At 36.9% G+C, this 25,659-nt stretch overlaps 3 protein-coding genes across 5 annotated transcripts; 2 read left to right on the forward strand and 1 right to left on the reverse strand.

Moving 5' to 3' along the window:
• Window positions 1-2,259: 2,259 nt before the first annotated feature.
• Window positions 2,260-8,603, forward strand: LOC121872866 (dehydrogenase/reductase SDR family protein 7-like). 2 transcript variants are annotated; one of them, XM_042375923.1, is made up of 8 exons: window positions 2,260-2,433; window positions 3,328-3,476; window positions 4,428-4,540; window positions 4,876-5,019; window positions 5,205-5,424; window positions 7,049-7,133; window positions 7,569-7,729; window positions 8,151-8,603. In XM_042375923.1, exons 2-8 carry the CDS (start codon window positions 3,371-3,373, stop codon window positions 8,363-8,365), a joined length of 1,044 nt encoding a protein of 347 aa, XP_042231857.1. In that variant the 5' UTR covers window positions 2,260-2,433; window positions 3,328-3,370; the 3' UTR covers window positions 8,366-8,603. The 2 variants fall into 2 exon arrangements, with proteins under 2 accessions (XP_042231857.1, XP_042231858.1); XM_042375924.1 differs by lacking the exons at window positions 2,260-2,433; window positions 3,328-3,476 and adding an exon at window positions 4,116-4,228.
• A 4,028-nt stretch (window positions 8,604-12,631) lies between these two features.
• LOC121872867 (probable phosphatase phospho2) lies at window positions 12,632-18,294 on the reverse strand. The gene is made up of 3 exons (XM_042375925.1): window positions 18,224-18,294; window positions 16,259-16,431; window positions 12,632-15,540 (listed from the first exon to the last, which is right to left on the reverse strand). Exons 2-3 carry the CDS (start codon window positions 16,388-16,390, stop codon window positions 14,743-14,745), a joined length of 930 nt encoding a protein of 309 aa, XP_042231859.1. The 5' UTR covers window positions 16,391-16,431; window positions 18,224-18,294; the 3' UTR covers window positions 12,632-14,742.
• On the forward strand, window positions 16,632-23,823 carry LOC121872868 (tetratricopeptide repeat protein 9C-like). Of its 2 annotated transcripts, none has more exons than XM_042375927.1 (5): window positions 16,632-16,700; window positions 18,764-18,915; window positions 19,443-19,585; window positions 20,033-20,218; window positions 21,624-23,823. In XM_042375927.1, the coding sequence occupies exons 2-5, from the start codon at window positions 18,773-18,775 to the stop codon at window positions 21,728-21,730; spliced, it is 579 nt and encodes a 192-aa protein (XP_042231861.1). In that variant the 5' UTR covers window positions 16,632-16,700; window positions 18,764-18,772; the 3' UTR covers window positions 21,731-23,823. The 2 variants fall into 2 exon arrangements, with proteins under 2 accessions (XP_042231861.1, XP_042231860.1); XM_042375926.1 differs by having other exon boundaries at window positions 16,676-16,809.
• The last annotated feature ends 1,836 nt before the right edge of the window (window positions 23,824-25,659 follow it).

Below are 25,659 nucleotides of genomic sequence, written 5' to 3' on the forward strand. Positions count from 1 at the left end.
AGTCAGTGGCGAGGGTCACTCATCCGAGCCCTTCAGGAACACGACCTCCTGCCTGATATTGTTGTCACCCCTGCTGTTGGTTCGTCTCCTTCTCCCTGGCTGGATTTCCAACCTGAAGTGATTGCCCTCGGTGGACCGCTCCCGAAATCCCAAGTGAACCCTGTTATTCTCTGCAAATACCACCTCTCCAGGATCGCCCACTGGCCTCCAGGTAGGGTCGTCTTCTACACTGATGGTTCTGTTGACCCCGCTACAGGTAGGGCCGGGGCTGGTGTCTACATCTCCAGTCCTGATGCCCCTGAGCCTATCAAACTGTCTCTCAGAGTTTCTGATGGGGCATCCTCCACTCAGGCTGAACTAATAGCCCTCCTTGCTGCCCTTCTCGCTGAGGAAGAAGCAGATGGTTTCTGCCCCTTGCTTGTCTGCTGCGATTCCAGGTCTGCTCTCGACGGGATCGCATTTGGATCAGGGGAAAATAAGGACCTCATCCTCCGAATACGAGGGTTAACATCCACACTTCAGGATGCGGGCCGTCCTGTGACATTCCTATGGATACCCAGTCATGTCGGTATCTTGGGGAATGAGGCAGCAGATGGCCTTGCCAAGACTGGCTGCAACAAGGCCACACCTGACTACGTTGTTCCCCGAACACTTTTACAGCTTAGGATCCACATTCGCCGCAAACAGAGAGAAGCTCGGGAAGCAGCCATCCCCCTGGATTCCCCGCCCACCTGGTACGATGTCCTCCGTAAACTTCCTGACCTCTCGTATGTCTATGGGAAAGGGTGGCGGAATAGGGACTTGATTGCTCCCCGTATCGTCATTGGGTATGACTTTGCTTGGGAGATTGGTATCCCCGCATCCCCTGAGCAACGCTCTTGTGCATTATGTAGAAGACCTGACAGCCGCACCCTTATCCACTACCTCCTAAGATGTCCCCACACACAACGCTTCCGTGACGCCTGCTAGACCACCACTCCACGACCCCCTGACGGAGACACGATGATCCGCCCCATACTGGCCAGATATTATGTAAATAACATTGATTATGTGTTAAAGGAATATCCTTCCTTCCTCAGGCTTTAGTAAGCCCCTTTATAATATTCATACTGTATACACTTGTCACACTTGCCAGATGCTTCTGGTGTTATTGTACAGGGGTACCTAGTGACAGCACTAGGATCCCGCTTCCTCGATCAAGGAATAAACAATTGAAATTGAATTGAAATGTCTTTCGTGGTTCGATTTAGAGCAACGAAGTTGTATTTTGTTATATTCACTGATCACTGGAGGCCATTCCGTAGAAAGGAACTTAAAGAAGGTGTTCGTCGTATCGCCGAAACACAATTCGGTACACGACAGTTTACCTTTGCCCTTTTATCAGCAAATTACCGGAGCTGTTACGTAACACCATCCTTGTAAATATATAAAAACAAAAATGGCCGACCCGACCCCAACTTTACTTTACTCGAGGTAAACAGACGATGATAGATCTCCTTTCTGAGACAACAAATATTAGAAAGCTCCCATCACGCAAAGTGGTTACAAGATACACTACTACTAATATTGTTACTAATAAAATATTGTGGGGTACGAGTTGTTTGGGTTCACACTCAGGATGGGATGGAGAAAGGAAACTCACAATGTGCTCTCTGTATACCTGTTATATTGGATGTACAATGCAGCTTGGTGCTGGGAAGGCAGCATGGCTACAAGCGTTGAGTAGAGAGAGCTGGTTGGTGAGGGTGCTCAGAGGAGGACAGCTTGTGGGTTGCCGTGCTCGCCGGCAGGAGCGAGGGCCGCCAGGCAGCGGCGGAGGAGGTGGTGTTGCTTGCTGCGGCTGTAGCTATTAGAGGTAGGTCACCACGAAGTCAGGTCTTATATAGCGGAGGTAGGCGTGGCTTAATAGTTGACCTCCGCTATGTAAGGCGGCGCTGGTTGACCTAGACCACGAGGCATACACTGGGGAATTCGCGGGGTCGGCTACTCAGCGACAAACAGCGTTTGTAGGGGAGGAATCCACTACAACCTCATATCTATTTATAATAAAGGGGTCACTAGGTTATCATTAGCTGGTTAACTTAGAAAATTCATATTATCTCTCCTAATTAATTTAACATTGATATTGATTCTAATAATTTATATATAAACAGCATTATATTTCGATATTCAAATAGTATCCCCCGCATAGCATATTTTATTTTACATTGATGGTTGCTGTAAAGAGGTCGAGGGACGCATGACCGACCGTGACGTCACAACTCTCCTATCTCTTGTTTACGTCTGTGTCTGTCAGTGTCTGCCTCAACAGTACCTGGCTGAATGAGGAGTTTAGGGGTGGTGCTGCTTTCTCCTCTCACAAGACCCCTTTTCCCGAAGATTTAGCCCTCTTCTATGCATCCAGCGGAGTGTGCTAGACATTTACTATTTCACGTGAGTATTATATATGATTAAATACTTAAAATAGTACCAACCGTGCATGGAGTGTCAAGGGTAACAGCAGACTCCTATAAAGATTGCTGAGGATGGAAGGAAACCTCTCAAGTGTGACCCCCCTGAAGATCATACTGATTGATGTATAACTGAGTGTAAGGTCATGATGATTGTGTTTGTAGTCTGACAGCGAGTTAATGCTGTAGGGTGATGATGCAGTGATAGTGTAAGTAGGTTCATATTAATAGTGTAGGTTGATGATAAATTGATATATTTTGGTGGTGAATTAATAGTGTATTTTGATGAGTTGATAAGTGTTTGGCGGATGAATATTGAAAGTAAAGAGTAATAGTGTACAGTGATGATTTAGATCAATCAGGACTATTGACTGATTACCACGAGTGTAGGGTAATGACTGATAGTGTAGAGAGGGTGGCGACTTATGGTGAAGTGGTCAGTATGCTCACATCTCAAGCTGAGTGGTCCTTGATTCAATCCCTAAGTAGGGTGAAATTATGAGCAAATTTTCGTAATATTGAAGAACAAGGGTCCGGGTTAACCAGCTACCTAACAAAAGATATCTACGGAAGAAAACATATTTCTTCACTCAAGAATAAAGCAAATTGAGTGGAGGAATAATATATTTCGATTTTTTTTCCTAGTTTTCCCTTAAGGATACTCCCTCTCCATTGCCTACTCAATGCCATATTGTTTTGTTTGTTATATGAGCAGGAATAGTCCGAGCATTTTAGACAGTAATACAGTAATACTATTCTGTTAGGTACTTAAATTATAAATTTTTTTATAGATAAAAAATTGGCATGGTAAGTATTGTAGCATCATTAGGATCTCTTTACATGTCAATTATACATTTAAGCTCTTTGGTATTTCCAGACAAGGATGCACCAAGATTAGGGAGTTAATCAGAAAAAACAAAATGACAGACGAAATATCTGGTGAGGCCAGTTGGGTGGGTTATCTTGATAAAGCCATCAAGCAGACACGCTCCTTGCCCATCTGGAGCTCCATACCTTGGTTTATTGGTAAGTTTCACAAGCAAGACCTAAGACCTAGCTAAGTCACTGTGAATTGATTACATCTTGATTGGGGTAAACTTTACTGTGTTAATTAAAATGTAAATGACAGTATTATATAACACGAATTAAGATTCTATAAATTAGTCTGTGTGAAGTACAGTACAGTATATCGCAACCAGTATCGTTATCACGTTGAATTAATCCACACCTATTTATACCCTGGAACATTTATTACAGTTTGTTTTGGTCATATAATATAGTTGTTAACTGTATGACTACCAGCACAGAAACTCTGGTATTAATATTAGCTTGGCCTACATTTCATCAGTGTCACTGCTCCTTAAGAGTTTAAGAATTTCACAAATCATTTGGCTCAGAATTAATGAGGAACATTGGACCTTGTCATTGATACTCTCATGATGCCAGATGTACATTCAATACCTTATTTATAATTTATTTACAGCAAGAATTATGAATGATTTTTAGGCTATGGTTAACAATGACCAGAGTGGTTATTCTTGACTATGGTTTTTAGATAGTATATGTTAAATTTATCCTGTATTGCATTCTGTCCCTAAATGAAGCTGAAGAAATAAAAATTTGCAATTCATGTCTTACTCACATATAAGAGGGATTGTGGTGTGGCAAGACTCAGTGGAGGTTGGGACATTGACTGAGACACACCAACAACATGGATCTTCTTGCTACTACTTATGTCAAGCCGAGCCCAACCTCGGTCAAAAAAGCTGTTGGAACTGGTGCTTAGAAATTTTTTTTGGAATTCTTGTTCAGCTTGCCCATTTGAAAAGTGAATTACTATACTTCATTTATGTTTAACTGTGTGGGATAACTTTATAAAGTCACCAAGAAACATATGTAAGGGTGTGTATAGTTTAATTATGTGCTGAAAATTTTACATTGTAATTTATATATATATTCGTGTATTTAATGTGGCAGGTTGGGCAACGTTAACAGTGATGGGTCCTGTTGTAGCAGCACGGCTGATGTACAGAGTAGTACAGTCAATGGTATCTCGTATGGTCTTTGGTGATTCAGCGTTACTTGGGAAGGTAAGAGTTGCTGTGTGTATCCATGTTGAACAGTACAGTAATATTTATGTATTTTTTCCCGTAGTTGGTTGTGTACAGCTTCTCCGCATGCCTTTAAGACCCCAAATCATACTCGAGGTTCTGTTTATCTTGTTGGACTCGGGATATTTTAAGAGCTGGTCTTTCCTAAAGTAAAAAGTTGTATGACTGCACTGTGGTGACTGGTGCAATATAATAGTATTTTCTGAGACCTTGTTGAATTATCAGATATAAAGGAAACATTGTAGACTTTGGGTTCTGGGGTAAAGATATGTTGGTGCCTAGTTTTCTGCAGTACTGTCTTTTATATTTCACAGGTTATATTGGTCACTGGTGCTAGTTCTGGTCTCGGAGAAGCTCTCGCACACGCTCTTTATAAGCGCGGGGCTCGGTTGATTTTGGCATCTCGAAATACAGACAAATTAAATGAACTCAAGGAAATCCTTTTGAAAACTTACAAGGTAATGTGGCAACAACTAACTGATATTCCTTAACACATTAATTTTTTTTTTTGTTAATTATTCTCAAAAATATGGACATGTATTCACCAAACAGTTCTCCGATTTATGAAAAACTACATTGGATCAGTATTGAAACGGCATGTACAACAGTTAAAATAATGTTGATCTACTGTATTGAATTCCAGACGCCAGAGCTCCATGTTCCCACAGTGGTGAAACTTGACCTGGAGGATCTAAACAGCATTCCAGTGGTGGCAGACAGAATCCTCAAGACCCACGGACACATAGACGTGTTAATCAATAATGCTGGCATTTCATTCCGAGGTGCAGCCTTGAACACTGACATCAGTGTTGATATCAAGCTCATGGTTGTAAATTATTTTGGGCAAGTGGCTCTAACAAAAGGTTAGTATAGCACTATATTTTATGGAATTTGAAACAGAACCCTTATGAAATTTGCTATTTTTCTTCTATGTATTTATAGAATATTAGTAAACAAACTTTTTACAGTGTGACACCCACCTGGTGGCTCCTATTAATTCAGAACTCATTTTGGTAGTTCAAAAATAGCAGACACAACCCCATAAGAAGGCTGCTCCGTCATATCTGAAACAGGGTGGGAAAATCAAGACCTATCTGATACATACAGTACATAGGACTCTGTTCCCAAGTGTATGACTTACCAGCTAATCTTTGGGTCATGTTAAGGTCACCCAACACCACTTCCATAACTCAACCAATGGATTAGGGAGTGATAGCAACATTTAGAATTCATTATTTTAGGCTGACATTATCTCCTTTGCTCGTAGTTATTGATGGTCCAACAAGCCATATGCTGAGGACTTTTGTCACGAGTATAATGCCCTCCATCCCACTGCATAATTATACAGTATCAGGCATTGGATATTCGAATTACACAACCTGCTCACCACTCTGTGTTGTATTGTTGGGTGTTGTACAGGTTCCAGAGATGCAAGGGATCACTCCTAGAAAACACGTGGTTAGGAATTTGGGGCGGTAATTGTCGGCAATTGCAAAAATCCAGACTCTACATTAATCATAGCTAAAGGGCAAAGAGAGAGAGAGAATAGGAAGGATATACCTGTAGTTAGCTCACAGTTGCCCAGTCACTAGGTTATGAGGTCAGTTAGAATATACTGTATATTTACAGTGGTCCCTCGGTTAACGAACACAATTCGTTCCAGAAGCTCGTTTGTTAACTGAAAATTTTTTTAACCGAAACCATTGTTTCAATGGGATTTTTGGTTCCAGCTCACCGAAAATTACATACAAAGTAAAAATAAATGCAGTAAAGTACACTTACTTTGAGGTGTGTCTTTAGAAGGCTCCTGGTTGATGATGATGATGGGAATTAGAAGTGGGGGTGGAAGAGAAATCACCCCATGCTTGATGCCGTCATTTTACCCATAAAATTTTAAGTTCACTAGGTGTAATTCAAGATTATTTTCTTTAAATCAACACTGCACTGCACTATATATTGTCAATAAGTAAAATAAATTTCAGAATGACCAATAATTGTATACGTACTGTAAAAACGTAAAAATACCGGTAGTTTATGTTCAAGAGAGCCACAAGCAAGATGTTACCTCCACTGACCAGAGATACAAACTGACGCCTTGGTTGGCGAGTCAAGTGGCTGATTGGTGCACTAAAAACTAGTTTCCTGTACTCCAATTATGTTAAATAAGTGTTGAAATGACTAAAAAATTTAATATAAAACTTGGAAAATTATTGAATAGTACAACCGTCTTGATATTTACTCAAATGGGAACGAATTTAAGCCCTAGAACTGATTACTGTATTGGCGGACTAATATTCCAGCTGGTTAGCAAGCAAAAACATGTTGACATGATTTCGTAAGAATTTCGTTAACCAAATGTTTTTTTGTTAACTGAAATGAAGATTCTTATGGAAGGTACTGTAATTCGTTAACCGAGGGATCACTGTATCTATTAAAAGTATCTGCCAACTATTGACTAATCTTAACCTTTTCCCTTGTACTGTACAGCCATTCTTCCCAGTATGGTGGAAAAGCAGTCAGGTCATATTGTGGCGGTTGGCAGTGTTCAGGGTAAACTTGCCCTTCCCTATAGGTAAGACGTACAACCATATTCTTCCAAAATTAATATTGTTTATTGTTATAAATTTAAGCTTGTTTCTCTTGCTATCTTGTGTACCTGTTTATAGTTTTTCTTCTTTTAGGCTCTGGTTATATAAGTTATTCAGTGATTAAATAGATATATACTGTAGTTTGTGTACTGTACTTATATCAAGACAGATTATCATGCTGACATCTCTCAAAACTGCAATTCACTTTCACTTTACAAATTGACTTTAATGGCCATGGCAAAATTTTGTGCTAGAATCTATAAGTTATTTGAGAATGAAGTCAGCATATAGCTTTAAATGTCCTATAATATAATCTATTCACCCTACCAGTAGGCCACAGTTGTCAAGCTTGAAGTGAACAAACTCTTGTATAAATGATCATTTTTTCACCAAATATAACTAACTTTTGTGCTCTTCAGGGCATGTTATTCAGCCTCCAAACATGCTCTACAAGCCTTCTTTGACTCACTGCGTGCTGAGGTGGCTAACAGTAAAGTGCGTGTGTCAGTCGTAAGTCCAGGGTATATCTCCACCAACCTCTCTATAAATGCTGTTACTGGTGATGGTTCAAAATATGGAGGTAAGTTAATATTAATACAATACAGTTAGACCCTGATTTATATTGTCCCTTTTTATGAATGATTTTCTAGGATCTGTTACTGCTGTAGATAGTAATAAAGTGTGATAAGTTTTACATTTTTAGTTTATAGATACATATGTACTGTTGATGTTAACTGAACTTAGGCCCTTGTACTTAGGTTAGCTTGCGTGACTATTGTAGTACTATCAGTAATGGAATAAAATAAAGTACAGCTTGTTAAGTAAACCCCTCGCCAGTTTTTCCTCTCAAATCTGTCTTCCTTTTACCAACCAGAGAAATGGGTTGCAAAAAGAAATCGTAGATAATGTGATAAATTTGGTTCCCTTTTCCTACGAAATTGTACAAGAATCACATACTAGTTTCCTAAAACTTACAAAGATTTGTTTTGTTATTTTACCAGCCATGGATGCAGCAACAGCTTCAGGTATGACCCCAGAGAAAGTAGCAGAGCAAATTGTTGGATGCCTTTTAAGTGGATCTGAGGAACTGGTGGTGGCTTCCTTGCCGCACCAGCTGGCCATCATCCTGCGCACACTGTCCCCTGCACTCATCTCCCGCATCATGAAGAGTCGCGCTGTGAACCAAAAGGATTTGTATCTACACAAAGAAGATTAAAAAGATGTGATGTATTATATAATATGATATTTATGTGTTCATGTAGAGGATATTTGATTTTAAGGCTTGTCAACAGGTACCCACAGTGTAATGTTTATTACGCGCCCATTTTTAAGTTGTTCTTCGTGACACCCATTTTATGAATGGTTTATATACCAAAGAAAATTTATGAAGTGCTTTTTAGGACTCCATAAAAATAAAATGTATGAAATTTGATTTTAAATAAAATTTAAAAATACTTTAGTTTTACTATGGCACTGGCAGTTATCTGTACGAATTTGTGTGAAACTTTACTCAAATAGATATTAACTGGTACTGATGATCATTTATATAAAAAAACACCTGTGACCAATATATAATCCTTATGTATACAAATAAAGATTAGGTTATTTTTCATTTAGAATAATTTTAAACAAAGATATTTAAAGTTAGGTTTGGCTAAAGAAGTATTTGAACAAGAAATTTATGCCAGAAAAAACAAAAACAAAATACTGAACATTACACTCGGTGACTTGTTTTTAATGGCAACATCCATATCAGAGGCCATTTTCTTTTATAAGTGATGACTCCAGGCATGAGGGTTAGTGAGCTGTAATTTACAACCCATCTGCACATGTTTATACAATACAGTTCAGTGTCAGCAAATATAAATGAAACCCATAGTTTCATGTGAAGATTATTCTAAAAGTAGACAATGCGTGTCAAGGAAAACTGAAATTAATGCACAGAATCTAAAAGTTAGACAACAACACTGCTAAGTTTAAACACAATATAAAGTATGAGCACAAAGTTAGTTCGTGTTATCAAAGCATAGTAATTGTGGACGAATATCAGGAGACAAGAAACAAGCAAAGAAAGGTTAACTATATTATATCCCTTATACCTGTACAGTACTTGAAAATTACAAATAGTATAGACTGCACACAATACAGTACAGTACTTCACATTTACTGGAAAAATATTATTATTTACAATATATTTAAAGTTACAATTACATATCTATAATGGATAAAACACTCAAGAGGTATACTTTACTAAAGATTCTGAACACAATTCTTACACTAAAAACATGCTCAGTGTGTGAGCCTCTGGTCTCAGTTCTTGTGCCAGGACAAAACTGGCACTACACATACTGTACTTAAGAATAGAAGTGAGGGAGAGGCACAGCCAGCACACAATTATTGCAAGGTAACCTGATGGTCAAATATTGCAAGTTTTAAGTTGCACTAAAAACACTAATACACACTGGCAAAGATACCATTCTGAATGAAGTTTTAAGAAGCTTGTTTTCCAGCCAACTGACTGTAGCTGACCTACATCCAAGTTCTCTGACCAGGTATTCTCTTCACACCATGGTGAGAATGTGTTAACTACTATACTGTCCTGTCATATAATATCAACACCCAATCTTGTGTTGCAGATTCGACTATAAATTCTTTGAAGAAACTCAATAAACACAAACCTCAGTTGCACTATAAACAATGGCAAAATTTAGTTATGGTACTGAATCATCACCAGCATTATGGTATGGTGTAAATAAATGTTCTACCAAGAGTATAACAGAAATGTGCCTCAACACATGCAATTTTTTTTTAAATACGCTAAAGCAGTATGACCCCCATATTGAGAACTGTTGACCTACCTTCCGTAGTGTCCTTCGTGTACAGTATCATATAATATCATCAGTTTAAACACATCCTACTTCATATATCTTCTATCTCTGGCTGGAGGATGTCTCGGTGAGCAGCTCTTACAATGGCATTCGTCTCATCTCTCTCTATGCTTTCTATTTGTTAAAAATAATATCAATAATCCTGTTACAGGTTGACCATCAAAAATCCGGCAACCGATAAACCGGAACCTTCAGTTTTCCGGCATGGATTTCGGAGCGCATTTTCAAATATTTCTTTGTTTATTTAATGAAGATATATGACTTAGCTCATAAAATTCATACAAATTACCCGGCCACAATATAATTTACATTGCTGGAATTCTTACAATTTGATGATCATTTTGAATATAAACATCATAGATTTTGCATTAGACATACAAATTTTAGATATAATGTTTACTCTGAATAAATATGTTATCTTTTGTGCAAAATATATGACATTTATATTCAAAATATTCCTGGTCTTACAAGGAATCCAGCAATGTCAATTATATTATCCTAGCTTTAGTCTGAGGTATTATTTATTACTATACCTTAAAATCTAGTGGTTTTCCTCCCAAAATTTCTCAGAGAGGGAAGAGCCAGCCAGTGTAGTGTGAGAAGAGGGGGAGGGAGTTGAATCCATTATTTGAATGTACATTAACTTGGCGACTGTATTTCTCTATTTCTCTTAAGTATTAATTGTGTGCATGTACCATCATAAAATTAAGATGTTATTTTTACTAGAACATAGGTATTGAGTCGGAAAAGTGGAGTTTGGGGGTCAGGCCAGTCTCTATTGAAATTAATCCCATATGTTCTGTTGTTCACTTTACGGGTTTTCACTTTCCGTGATACCCTGTGGGTTCAATTGACAATTGACCGCGTACGTAATCGGGGTACTACTGTATACAGCATATATAATAAAATTTCATTTGCTTTTCATTTAGTGTTTAATTTTCTTTGTTTAAAGGACTGTACAGGTAGTCATTTTCTGTTAAACTTATACAGCAAATATAACCATCAGTTTTCCGGCATTTTCGAAAATCCAGCACTCCTCAGGTCCCGAGGTTGGCGGATTTTTTATAGTCAACCTGTACTTAAACAATGTAATTGATGAAATAATATCTGCTATAGAACACCATATCTAAGCTTTGTCATCTAATAATCTTATGACCTTAATATGACTCTTAATTTGGGGGACTCAATTTTTGGACAAACAGTGCAAACAATATCTGTAGGGTGATGGGGTAGTATAAGATTGATTAAGTGATTTGCATAAATGCATCTGGCATCATAACAGTTTAAGTCATGTGCTGTGTTCACTTAAAAGGGGTTTCAATTGGAAAATTATATAACAATCCTTTTGGTCCTTCCCACGTACCTCGTATTATAGTCCTACGACATATGTGACACGAGCTGATGTTTCCTGCCCAGTTTCTTTTCTTGGAGTGGTCATGAGTCATATGTTGCCAGCAGTAATAATTCACCCTCAGAAAATTCACAGCTGCTCTGACTCCTCAGTTACCCTACAAACACCTTGGAGGAAGGATATTTATCACAATGTGCATCTGACAACTGTAAATGATACCTGTGTCTGGTAGATCTAAACATTACTGTAAAAGCATGGTAACATGGGTAGAAATAGGCACAGTTTTGATGGACAGTGGTGATACGTACAGTACAGTATAGAGGAACATCATCATGATAAAAGTTAGCTCAAGTCTATAAACAATGTATCAGCACAGGAGAATGTGAGAAAGAGGTAGCAGCCCAAACTATTACAGTATGAATACCACTAAAGAAATGAAGGAACTGCAGCTGCTAACCAAGATAATTTTCTTTATTTTTTATTGTTTTATAACTTTTAACATTGTTTAATTCATTAAACAGGTTACTTTTCCCCCAAAAAATCCTTGTTGGAGGATTCAAAAATAGAATGAGCAAAGGATTGAAAGGGCCTTGTCATGTACACCTCATTTTTTTAGAATAGTCTGTGCTCAATAGTGAGTGAAAATTTTGAATACATATTGGTTACAATGCAATGGAATTCATTTTTTGCCATCATGTGACAGTAACCTTCATGATGGTCAGTAAGTAGACTAACCACCACTTGATATTATAGTACAATACAGCCACCTGACACCTCCCACAACAGACGAGAAAGACCATATAATGATGATTGTGTTAAAGCTTCACAGAGGGATGCTGGGTCACAACGTGGCCATCTTTATCCTAAACTTCAATCTCTAATAAAAAAACTCACAACTTTCCTTACTTACTTCACACATCAAGATTTTAAAATTTACTATACAGGACAGACTGCCTTATCCTACAAAGTAACTCTAAACATTCTCACATTATTCTTAAACAGTTATAGCAAAATCATCATCCCTGCCATGTCCTTCACTGGAGTCAATATACAGTACACAGTAATAATGCTCCCTTTACCACAATGACTAACAAGAATTAGCCACCACATGTGTTAATGACATGTGTTTTGTGCACTCAAGCCAAGGGGCAGTATGGCACTAGAAACATGAGCAGGCTGAAGGTTTGGAGAAATGTTTCTCTCGACTCAGCCAAGAAAGGTGTATATAAGGCCAACTGTTTCAAAAAAAAAAAAAAATCAGAATATTGGACAGAAAGAGCTCTAGAGACAAGGGATGAATCACTGCTAACATCATGTGATAAGTAAGCTGTACTGTAGACTTATATTACTGGCCCCCACTGAAGCACACAATGATCTTAGGTATATGTTTTGAAATACATATGAGTATGACAACAATACAATGACAGGAGCCACGTCTTTCTTATAATGAAGTAGATAACAGGACAAACTGCACCTGTATTGTATATTATTAAAAAATTGCCATATAGTGCAGCTTTATATTTAAGGAGGTGTTACATACTCAGCAACCGTTATACCCTTACACATTGACCTAAATAATCACTCATATTCAAGCACTTATTGAAGGAATATTCATCTCGGGATATCAAGATGACATAAACACGTCTATACACACTCGGGCTGGGTGATATTCCCGACAATCACCATAATCAATCATCGGGTTTAAAATAACAATTGTCAGTCATCTTATAATTCAGGTTAATTGGCAGCAAAACAGTTTTATATTAAATAGTGGGTTATATGAATAGATAAAGGGGATAATATTCCTGGGGCAATATTTCTGGACACAATAAACATTTAATACAGGATAAATTGATTAGAGCTTTTACCTGAGTTAAACCTTAACCCCCTTCAGACAATCACCACAAATGTTGAGTTATGTCAGTCACGATGATTCCTGCGACTGTTATATTTTGACTGATCTCGGTCATTTTTTAACAATTAGGAATACCTGTAATTCTTTTTACTCTTTTCTCTCTACGAACCCATTTTAAACACTTTATAAGGTGATTTAGGTTTGAAAAAAGATCAAATTTGCGAGACACTACATCAGACCTCTCCCCCTCTCCATGGACAAACATTAACTGATACCACTCGATTATGCCAGGCCAAGCCAAGTACATATTAACCAAGACTAGACCAACAGGAGGCTGAATTATTCTACAGTAAGTCTAGAACAGTATGGTCCTGATTAAAGAGGTTTCACTGTACCTAACAATACACACAACAGGTGGAAGGACTCGTGTTTAGCCCGCCCCAGTATTTTGCGTTGATATCGCACCGTTTGACCTCACAATGTTTGGTATCCCAGCAGCCTCATTCACCTAAGGAAGGGGTCTTCTACATTTGATGCAGTAATATTTTTGGTTTAACTTAATACATAGTCCAACAATATCAAAAAATACTTATGCTCTAACCCAATATCCATTCCATGCAGTTCTTCGCACACCCAATGACACAAAAGCGATTACTGATGTATAGTAAATTATAGTAAACCTTGTGAATAGATATTATTTGTTATTAAAGCTTCTTATGATAATTACAGTATACTAACCATTATCTGGCAATTATTGCTAGACATTAAAATTGGCATCACCCAGCTCTAGTGCAGACTTATAACATAATCTGTTAAGTACATATCAGAATAAAATACTAACATTAATATAATGTAATATGATACAGGGGAATAATGTACATAAAATTAACTTTCCTGAACCCCACATTTAAACAAGTAAAACCTTCTACTTATGATACATTTCATCTGGATGACATAAAGGAAGGTTCACACTATAAAATTCTCATACTTGCAGTACTATTTGCATTGAAACTTGGAATACATGAACTGTACTGTACAGACCATTAACAAATTTGACCAGAATAAAAATTAGGTACTGTACTGTAATTGGGATTTCTCTCATTATGCTAGTAGAAATGGCAGCAGTATACCCAGGGAGGGTACAAGGAGCATGTGCCTCCCTGTTATCAAGCTTCCTTCTTGAATTTATACACAAGTTATAAGGAATGAAAAACTATATAAATAGCGGCTCTGTCCTAAGTATTAAATATGTGTGACCATGACAGTATATACAGGTATAACAAAATTACTCCAGAGAATTACAGTATGTATAGTGTATAAAACCTATACTGTACTAAAGTAAAAATGAGAAAACATATAAAGATGTAAGAGCACTATTGTTTAACTCTTGCAGGTAGCTTAAACCGGGAGTAAACACCAACTCTTTTTATCCACGCTTATTGGTTCGACGCTGTAAATTATGTTCTCATATATAAATTACTACAAACATCAAAGAGCATTTAAAATATCTGTGCAGGAGCTTTAAGTCTGGGTTTAGGTACCCCTGCAGTATCAACCTCACTGTAGCACATCAATAATCGCTCAAGAATATCTTTTCCCGTGTCCCATGGGCAGACGTCTGCGTCAATTTTCATTCCCTTTTCCGCTTCCATTTTTACTATGTAGTTTAACAAGTTATATCCACAACGAGGAAAAACTACATCGCATTCCTTAAGTCGCAAGCTCGGACAGAAGTCGTTCGTTCCATCACCAACATAGGCGATGGTAGAGAAGGTAATATTTTCACTTTCACGAAGTTTGATGTAGTTGGCCAGTATGTCGCCCTTACAGAGGTTTTTGGTGCTCAGGGTACACCAGTCTTGATGGTGGTACATCTGAATACTCAGACACCCATTTTCATCAAACTGCGCCGGGTTTGTAAACAACTCACTGAACATGTCCCTCAACTCACAGTGTTTAAGAATGTGGTCAATAAAAACAGAATTAGCATCAGAAATTATGATAAACTCTGTTAAATCCCTGGGAAGACCAGTCAGCAACTCCTTCATGCCATCTGTCAAATGTATTTCATTCAAACAACTACGCATATTTTCTTCCGTAATGCCGTTTCTGTGCAGGAATTTGAACACCTCGCCCATGTACTGCGTCCAGCCATCCTTGCGGTACAACACCTTCAGGTCCTCGGGAATCTTGTGACCTGGAGCAAGCTTGTATATGTAAGTATCACTATTGTTATCTATGACTGTGTGATCGAAGTCCAATGCCAAGAGGACTTTGTGTTTCTTTTTGTTTTCCATCTGAAACAATAAAAAAATATATAAAATAAAAGTAAAAACACATTCACAGATTAAAGCAGGCACACATAGCACGGCATAACAAAAAGTAAATTTCCTTAATTGTTCAGGTTATATCCTGTAACACCAAAGTTATCTTCTATAGAGAAATTTGCTTAAGTTTCTGGTTAACCTACGTCCTTGATCCAGTGCATGGTACTATCACTGACTCCACTCTCTTAGGAGAACTAAACAAGGTGTACAGTATCTCCTCCTGACCAATGAAATAAAGAGTGGACTCGCTCACTTCTACCATTTGGTGGCTTGAGGTGGTTCAGTCAGTAATTTTTATTGATAGAGATCATTCAGTCAATGTACGATGACATTATTGGAAAGAAGTATTATTACTACCTTACTCCTTTGTGCATTAACCTCAATACTTGTTTCTATATGTATACGTATACTGTATGAATCTTTACTTAATAAATACAAATTAAATCCAGTCATGCCCACTTATTAGTACAGATGTTCACTTGACAGTCACTCGTTCATGCCAACATATGTTGACGTTATGATTGTGTCATGTCTTCTGCCACACATTAAATACTAACACAGCTAACAATAATCACAGTTAATAACATGCTGGCCAACACATTAACGTCTATTCCTTAAAACATTAAAAATCAAGACAAGTCTTCATTCAATTTATGGTCTTCATCTAAACACATAACTACTGCAGTACCTTGGAACTTTTGATGACAGGGATGGTCTTTTCAGGGAATTGTAGATGTGGCCTTAATGTACGTGTACTAAGAGCTGCGACACTGGCAGGAGAAGAGAAGGAACTTAATATAAGTAAGGGCCGCTGAGCCATCCACTGCTTGTGACCCGCAGACGATACACCGCCATTAATGCCTGTAATAATTTCCCCAAACAATTATCTTATTCACAAATACAACCCATGATGATACTATATATAAAAAACATAAATTTTTATATACCTTCACATAACATAACATCGAAGGGTTTCTACCGTGTATTAAAATAAAAATGGAAATGTTAAGTACAAATATTTATTCAAGTTTGTCATCAAAAGCGTTTATATAGAATATGTATATTTATATGAAAAGTTTAACATCAGTTGACAAGAAGTTAAATGATAAATTAGATTGTGGTTATAAAGGGTAAGTGTTACGGGAAGACAAAGATTATTATTATTAGGGAAGTCAACATAACCTCACACGGTTTGCAGTGACTGTCATTGTCTTCAACATTATCGTCTACCTTGGTATTGTAAGTTGGTTTTGAAGGTTATTTTACATTCATAAATAGTCAGTAGTTATCATTATTCACACTAACAAGATCAATCACAACTGACAGTGGTGTAGATGGTGTAGATACACGATATATGATGCTAACTCAGTAAGGTGGAAACTTCAAAATATCCATAGATTGTATTTCTTCCCAGTAATAAAGATTTTAAAGAATTTATCCATTGATTGATAAGCTAGACATCATGCTCGTGGGAAGAAGCAACTTTAGGTGAATTTATTATGGAAGAAATAGTGTTCCTTATTTCAGAATAGGAAGGAATGGTTGGAGGAATTGCCGAAACTTCAGGCCAATAATTTAAGATATTGGCCTGGGTTAGATATTATTCATTATGGTCTTATATATCACCTGGGCATAGTTAATAGTGTATTGTTGGGTTTAATTGACAGTGTGGATTATGGTAGGTAGTATGGGGGTTAGGTAGGTGATGTACTATGGGGTTAGGTTGATAGTAATTCTGGTTGAAGGTATGATTAACCATGAATTTTTGGGAATTTTTCTATAGTAGACAAATGCTTTTTTATCTCATGAAAATACCATATTGTGACTAGAATATGCAAATTTAGTGACAGTAATATTATTTTTGCGATTCTTTTCGTCCAGAACACTAATGTATGTCGACGCATTGTGATGCCATTTGTGTGTTCACCGTTTGCATTTTGAGTGTTACCGTATACTACTATGTGATTTTAGGTATTATTTCACTTGTTGCCACTAAACGAATCTCGGGAACTTTATAGTTGCAATCAGTAATTTTGACAATTCTAAGACACTTCTTCAAGGGCACTTCTGGCGCAAATTACGTATAGGCAAGATATTTAACATATTATGTATGTTTGTACGTGGGTCTGTTGGTCTTTTTGCTCGTCTGGTTGCTCCTGTTCGTTCGTTTCTTGGTTTGTAGTCAACAGTACATGGCAACAAAATGGGGGGTCCAGGAGGCAGACCCCCCTGTTAGGTTAGGTTAGATTAAAAAAAAATTCTAGTGGTTTTTGATGCGTTTTGAACACTTTTTACCTTGATTTGCACCAGATATGAAGATCAAATTCATTCAAAACACACCAAAAGCCATTGAAAAAACAGTTTCAACTTCGATTTTGTTTACCTGATTTTATTTATTGGACATAAGATGAACCAACATATCCTATTGTAGTTTAGATTAGGTAGGTGTAGTTGATTACTTTTACCTTAAATAAATAATAATCATATAATGTAGAAATTACCCAGAGAGATTAGAACACCTGCAGTTGCCTGGCTTACACTATCAGCAGGCAAAGGGTGACTTGGTATTAGTCTATAAACACCTCAGAGGAGATTACTCCGTTGAGTATCCATATTTGGAGTTGGTGGATGCCCACCCCTCTAGAGGTCTTACCTTAAGGTTGAAGAAGCCACAAGTTCAAAAAATTGTCAGGACAAACTTTTTTGGGGTGAGGGTTGTGAACTGTTGGAACACTGCCAGACAGTGTTGTAACGGCGCCAAGTGTGTGCTCATTCAACACCAGACTTGACCAACACTGGCACTGTTACAAATGCAGTCTGGAGCCAGTACTTGCCAACAATGTGTAAGAGATGTAACCAACTGCCCATACGAATTAAGCTGAAATCCAAATTAACGAGGGTACCGTGTATATGATTTCAAGCAGGATATCCTCTATTCCTGATGTACCCAGAAAGAATCTATAATTGTCTTGTCCTGCTTTAAGAGGTCTTTTTTGAGGTTCAGGGGTGGCATGTCACCACTGTACTGTATGTAAAGTGAAAATGTGGGAAATGTTACTAAAAGTTACCAAACACTCCTAAGTCACAAATTACTCTTTCTTGTTACCATAAAATGAGATTTTAGGATTCAGTTTTCCAATTATCATACTAAATTAAACTGACCAGTAACTAAAGCAATTGTGTAAATATCCAGGATACTGCCATGGACGTTTCCGAAAACAACTCGCCTCATGGGAAAAATGAGATCATCATCCAGAAGTTGACAAAGGCCAAGGAGTTTAAGCTGAAGGGCAACACACATTTCAAGCAGCAACAAGTGAAGAAGGCCATTCAGAGTTATCATAGGTAATATATGTTATAAAGTATTTTCCTGTGTATATTAATTTCTTGCTCTGAAAATGTATGATTGTGCCATGCTTACTCTCTTTTTTTCCTTTATTTATGGATCTGGGAAACCATATGATAGAATGGAAAGGGTAGGATATCTGAGTCAAGTTAGCACTAATATCCTACTCCTCCCATTGAGTAACAAGAAGTTACCTGGAGCACTGAAGATTGGCACCTGCTTTCCCAACATGGACATTGCTCAACATAGCTGAATGGCAATATGCATACACATGTTTGTATTTCTATGACCAAAGTAAGCAATTAGTAGCTTTATCTCTTTACAATGCACTTGTAGTTTCTTATAGTAGGTTTTTGAATCCTTTTCAGTTGTTTCAGTACTTTCAATATTCTAATCCATGTAATTGATTGTCCATTTTGTTTTCAATACAGTAGTCGAATTAAGAAATACTTGTTGTCTAGAAAGGGTAACATATTACTTACAGTAGTACTGCATTTCAGCATAAAGAGGAATGTTATTATTTCAGTGGGCTGATGTACATGAAAGGCATTGAACAGGATATGAATCCCAACAAATTTCTTGGTAGATATAAATCACCTACCATGTTGCCACAAAACCTTAAAGACGAAGTAACTGCTGTCTTCGTTGACCTGTCCAACAATATTGCAGGTACAGTATTCTTAGCGATCATGTCCAGTTCACATGTAAATAGTTTGAAAAAAAAAGGGGAAATTTTATGTAAAAACAACCCAAAAAACATAACAAAGGTAATAATAAAAAGATGTTAAGTAATGTTGATTTGTGCAACCAGAATGCTTACTATTTCACTACTCTGGTTTATCCATAACGTGGGAGATGAGCTACTGGGGAGGAAACTTTAGATCATTTGCACTAGGTTGCTACTGTAGTATTGCTGTAGTCATCTGTATACTTTCCCAAATGGGGAGATTGTGGAAGAGTTCATCCTAGCAGACCTAGAGGGAGATGCTTGTTTACAGTACTGTATGTACCAGTGGTCCCTTTCCTTTAAGATCATTGATGCAGGGATTGTGAATTGTAGAATTTGACAGTACAGAGCCATGGTTAAGATGTTAATTCCTTTCAAACCATTTTCAGCATGTTTACTAAAACAGGAACCTGTGAGATACGAACGAGTGATTGAATGTTGCAAAGAGGTGACGGAGCTTCAGCCAGAAAATGAGAAGGGCTGGTACCGCCTCGGCCTCGCACATTACCACCTCCAGGACTATGATGCTGCTAAAGAGGCTCTGAAGGAAGCAAATAGAATAGCAGATGGACGGAGTATGTATAAAACAGCTTATAGAAAATACATCAGCGTAATACTGTATAGGATAATTTAGTCCTTGTCTTTTTTTGTGTATGAATGTATGTACAGTAGGTTTGTTGGGACGAGGAGTTAATTAACTTTTTTATGACAGTCAAAAGAAAAATTTTAAATTAGTAATGAGTCAATTGACATGATTAATATATATTTTTAAAGTGATGGCATACTGCGTAGCACAGTTGACGACAGTGACATCATAGCTTAGAAACTTTACCATTATGTTGACCCGCTGTTTGGCTCTGTATTATTGTATTTATTTGATGTGGCTTTAAAGCAGGGAAACGTTATTGGCTTGATAGGAATATCATGATCGTGGGTATAACTGCAGTGCCTGTTACAGATCTCTCAATTAGTTCAGTTATGCTACATTCGTGTAAATTTACCCAAAATACAAACTCAAGAAAATCTCCTAATTGGTCAAGTGTCATAAGTTTTTACATGTTGAATAAAACTTTATGACTATTTGTAGTGTAAGTTTAGTTTTGCTTATTTTCTTTGTAATGCAGGATGTACTGTAGAGTAGATGACGATTGGTCTGTCCACACAAGTTCTAACATCACACCTCATGTTTGGTACATTATCTTTCTTGTTTCTGTTTTATCCTAGACACTCAATTAAAATTTTACAGGCTACATAAAAGCTACCTTTCTGCCTTAAATGGCAAAGATCAGAAGTAGGTAGTAGGCAGCTACCAAACAGGGAGGTACTACTGCCTGGGAAGATATTGGAAGCATAATGCGTTGTCTAATGGTAGACCCTGCTGCCATATGGCATCACAAAAATTGTGACCAAGTCCCAGGTTGCTGATCTGACTTTAAGCCTCATTTACACACAATTGCAGGGTCTCAATTGTTTCTCTTACTTTGACAACACAACATACATACTGTATATCGTTTCTCACCAATTGATTTTTTTTCATTTTTGCATTTCTTTATCATTATTATTAGTGTTGCTATTGTTATCATTATTTTATTTTTAATTTTGTATTTTCTATTATAAATTTTATTTACTATGAAGTATTATTATTTTATTTTTAATTTTGTATTTTTATTATAAATTTTATTTAATATGAAGTTGTATTATTATTATATTTTTGCCCCCCAGTCCCTGATGTGTGTCAGTGACCTGTGCCCTGGTGGGCTAATCCCCATAAAAAAAATCTCACATGATGATCATTTTCTTTAAAAATGAAAAGATCCTGATATGGGTTGAAGGATAGTACAGTAGTTTTGACTCACATCTTTGAATGATTAGTGGGTGTTATACTTTAAGTCACTGGTCACTTGTATCTTTCTCAATCAGAAGACAGGATGTCAGGATTTTATTCCCTATTTATACATTTTATTTTATTTGTTGTTACAGACGCAGCAGTAAAGACCTTGATATCATTGGTGGATCAAGAACTTAAGAAAGATAATAAGAAGTTTAGTGACATGTTCAGAAACAGTCTCTTAGTGAAGGGGACTTGATATTTGGAAGAAACGAGAATTTCTAAATTTTTGTGATCTTTAATGTGTAAGTTTCAATCTTAGTCTTTTTTGCAAGAGCTGAATTTCTCAAATTTTCCAGACTAAATTTTATTTACCTTTACCTTTGTGTAAGTAACTAAATCAATATGCTGTACTAAGTTATCATATGGCTCATTACATCAAACAGAAATGATTGATATACTTCATAATATACTTTGTGGAATCGTTTACAATACCAGGTAATCATTGGCCTTTGTGAACTGAAATAATGTCTGTACAGTATAACATGTGCTAAATGTCCAATATGAAGAAATTATGAAACCATGAATATATTTGGTGTATTTGTAATGCTCATTAATAACAACTTTGATAGCTTTAAACCTTAAACTTTGAAAGCTTTAAACCTTTAAAATGAAAAACATGTTGATACTTTATTTAGTTTGAATTATAAAAGTATTGTAATGTAGTACCAATGTGTGAATTAATTGGGAAACTCCTTATTATAGCAGGAAAGGGCGAGGTGATTTGAGACCTGAACATTACCTCTGACTAGTCAACAATTTACCCTATAGTACAGTAAATCCTACCCTGATCTGGCATGTTGTAAATATTTCTACAAGACACCCTCAAATATTATGGGGATTCTGTTTTAGAGAAGAAATGCTAAAGCCAAAACTTAGATATTTAACACTTAAACCTTACCTGAGTCATGGGGTCAGGTGCCTGGACTCTGTAGCTGGTGGGTAATTGGATGATGTAGACCTGGTAGTGGTGGCACTGCTGTCAAACCTTTTTAAAACTTATAATGATTGCTTGCATCACTATAATCTTCTAGGTTCAAGTAGGTCTCTTTATAGGGTACCATAGTAGCCTCCAGTGCCTATTTAGATATGTTTTACCCTGTGAAGAGATCAGTCCCAATGCCTTATCATCAGCCAGAACCTTGTCCATCTGTCTCCTCTGCCACCATTTTGAATGTTATTAGTTTCATCACCTCTTCCTCATCGTCACTCTGTCAGTGCTCTATAGTATAAGCTCTTCCCAATCTTCTGTTAAGTCCTCTTGGTGAAATTGCTGGAGTTCCTCTAATTCTTGCCCTGGGATATCCTCAAAATCTTCTGCAACTTTATGATTCGTTATCGCATTTCATATAACTTCATCAACCATCAAAGAAAAGTCCTGAAAGTTGTTCACTACCTCACTCCACAACTTCCTCCAATATCATGTTGTAGGCTTACTATCTTCAAGAGAATCCTTATGTTATTTGTACAAGGAGTGACTTGAACATTGCAATGAGATGCTGTTCTATAGGCTGGAGGAGGGACATGGTATATGTTGGTAAGAACACAATATCTACATTTAGGTGAGCAAATTGAAGGTTTATGGGGTGGCCAGGAACATTAAACAAAATTGGCAGCGCTGTGAATGTGAAAGAATTTTGTAGGTCAATCTGATCATTCCTAAATAACTGCAGTTCATAAAATAAAATTGCTATCCACATCTATGAACATTGTACTGTATTAAGTTGGTGTTTCCCATATTCAAAGAATAAGATAAATGAAATTTTTTATTAAACACATATATTATGTCTACAGTATACATTTAGTTAATATCTTTTAACACGTCTTCAGGTAACTGAAGTACAGTATCATACTCAAAGTAATTAAATTTTCAGTGAAGATTGTAAGTTTAATGAAGTGCTTCATTTCTTGTGTTTTCAAGGGGGCAAAATTAGTGTAAGCAAAAGATCACAAAAAAATACTTCACACAAGGGATACCTTCTGTCACCAAATATAATATTTGTTATTTTGCCAAGTTTTAACAATATATGGCAAAGGGTTTTTGTGTATAGGAAGTAAATTAATCTTTGAATTCATTCAATGTTAATATTGCAAAACTTTGAAAGGAATTTACTAAATTCTATTAGATCTTGTTATACTGAAAGTGAATGAGGTGTTTGCCTCCTGAGGAAAAAGAACTTAAGCAAATGAAAAACAATTTAATTAACAAAACAATGATAATCACCTTATATATCTTGCATTTCTATGTATTGTCATGATAAAACCTGGCTGGGAAAATATTTTAAAGTATGAGTTGCATTATTTATTTTTTTCATATATTTGGTCTTCAACAACTGAGAATGATCACTCCTCAGAGACCAGAGAATCATCTCTCTCCCCTCATACTTATAACTCACACTGTCATTCCAACTTAACCTTGAGCATCTCTTATTTATTATGATTTATTCAAATTTATTCTTCTCATCTGATCTTTTCATGTACTGTATTTTTGTTTTTGTTTACCAATGCTTCACTTACAACTATTTCCCTCTCATTTTCTTAACTCCTTTATCCACCTCTAAGCCAACCATGTGCACTTCATTAAAAAAAAAAAAATTAAGTGGGTTTCCCTAAGCCATCCAATATGATTTGCTACACCTACAGTCTCTCACTTTTCCCTTTACAGGCACTAGCATTTTCTTAAAGATCCTGCAATTTGCTTGTCTTTGAAAACACTGAAATTTGGGTTCCATTCCTCTGTACCTTCTGCGCACATACTACCAAAACACTGAATCTCTTAAAGCTTCTATTCTGTTCGTCGGTTCATGTGGATTTTTAATTACTGTATGGTTAATTTTGATATACAGTAGGGTGTCACATTCCAGGAGCCTCGTGTAAGAGTAAAGTTTGCGTATACGTATTTGGTTCCTCCCCTGTATAGAGTACGTATATACATAAAACCAATTTTCTATGAGAAAGTAACCCTACCCAAGGTAAACAACTGTGTTAACTCCCACAAACAATATACCCTGTCCAGTAGAGATTTGACTTAAATGATCAACAAATTTTCATTAATATTATAAATAGAAATCTTATAAAAGAAAAATTAAAAGGGGGCTTTGTGTATCTCACTTTCATGATGTTTAATGGAGAGCACAGATGACTCGTTCATGTAGAACCAACACATAACTTCAGAGTTAGACACACCACTCATTAATAAGTCCAATATCTTTACTCTCTTCACAGTATACATTTTTACATTTCTCACAAGCACTGCCACTAAATTTCCTCTTGGGGCCCATGACTGCTGTAAAATTTGGGCAAAAAAAAAAAAACTTTACAAGCCAAATGCCTGAGAGATGTTGTGACAGTACTCGAGCAAGAGAGAGAACGATGCTTGGGTGACACCTTGGCAAGATGCATGATGAGGCTCATGAACTAGCTAGCAAGATTATTATTATGGTCATAATTTATTTAGGCAAACCCTTCTGGCAATAAGCCCAACTAGCTGCACCATCAAAATGGATAATTAAATAGATACAGTACAATAAAAGTTTAAATGATAAACAAATATATAATAATGAAATTATTATATGATAAATAAGAGGGATGCTTGGGTGGGTTTACACTTCATTCTAACGTGGAAGACGCTGAAGCTAGCAAGAGATGCTGGGTGGGTTGGCTCACGCAAGAGTGAATCCCCCCACGTGAAGGCAGATCAGGGGGTCAACCACATAAGCGGGGTCACATACTTCGAGACCCTACTGTACTAGAAACAAATATCAAAACCACATAGCAAGAAATGCTTGCTTTATTAGGAACATTAACCTGTGTGACAATACTGTCAGTACAGTGAACCCTCACTTTACGTGGTTATTTCAACCCACGGCGGCCCGCGTAAAGTGAACAACATAACATATGGGATTAAGTGAAATAGAGACCGGGCAGATCCCCAAACTCCACTTTTTCAGACACAATACCTACGTTGTAGTAAAAATAACTTCTTAATTTTATGATGGTATGCACACACAATAAATAATTAAGAGAAATATCAATAATATTAGGTGGCTGGGCACACGGGGATGGGGGGTTGGTTACGAGGCAGAGGGCAGATTATTGGCCCTCACCTGTACCACTTGTATCAATTGT

This window comes from Homarus americanus, unplaced genomic scaffold (genome assembly GCF_018991925.1).
Source record: "Homarus americanus isolate GMGI-L3 unplaced genomic scaffold, GMGI_Hamer_2.0 scaffold11022, whole genome shotgun sequence".
NCBI classification, from domain to species: Eukaryota; Metazoa; Arthropoda; class Malacostraca; order Decapoda; family Nephropidae; genus Homarus; species Homarus americanus.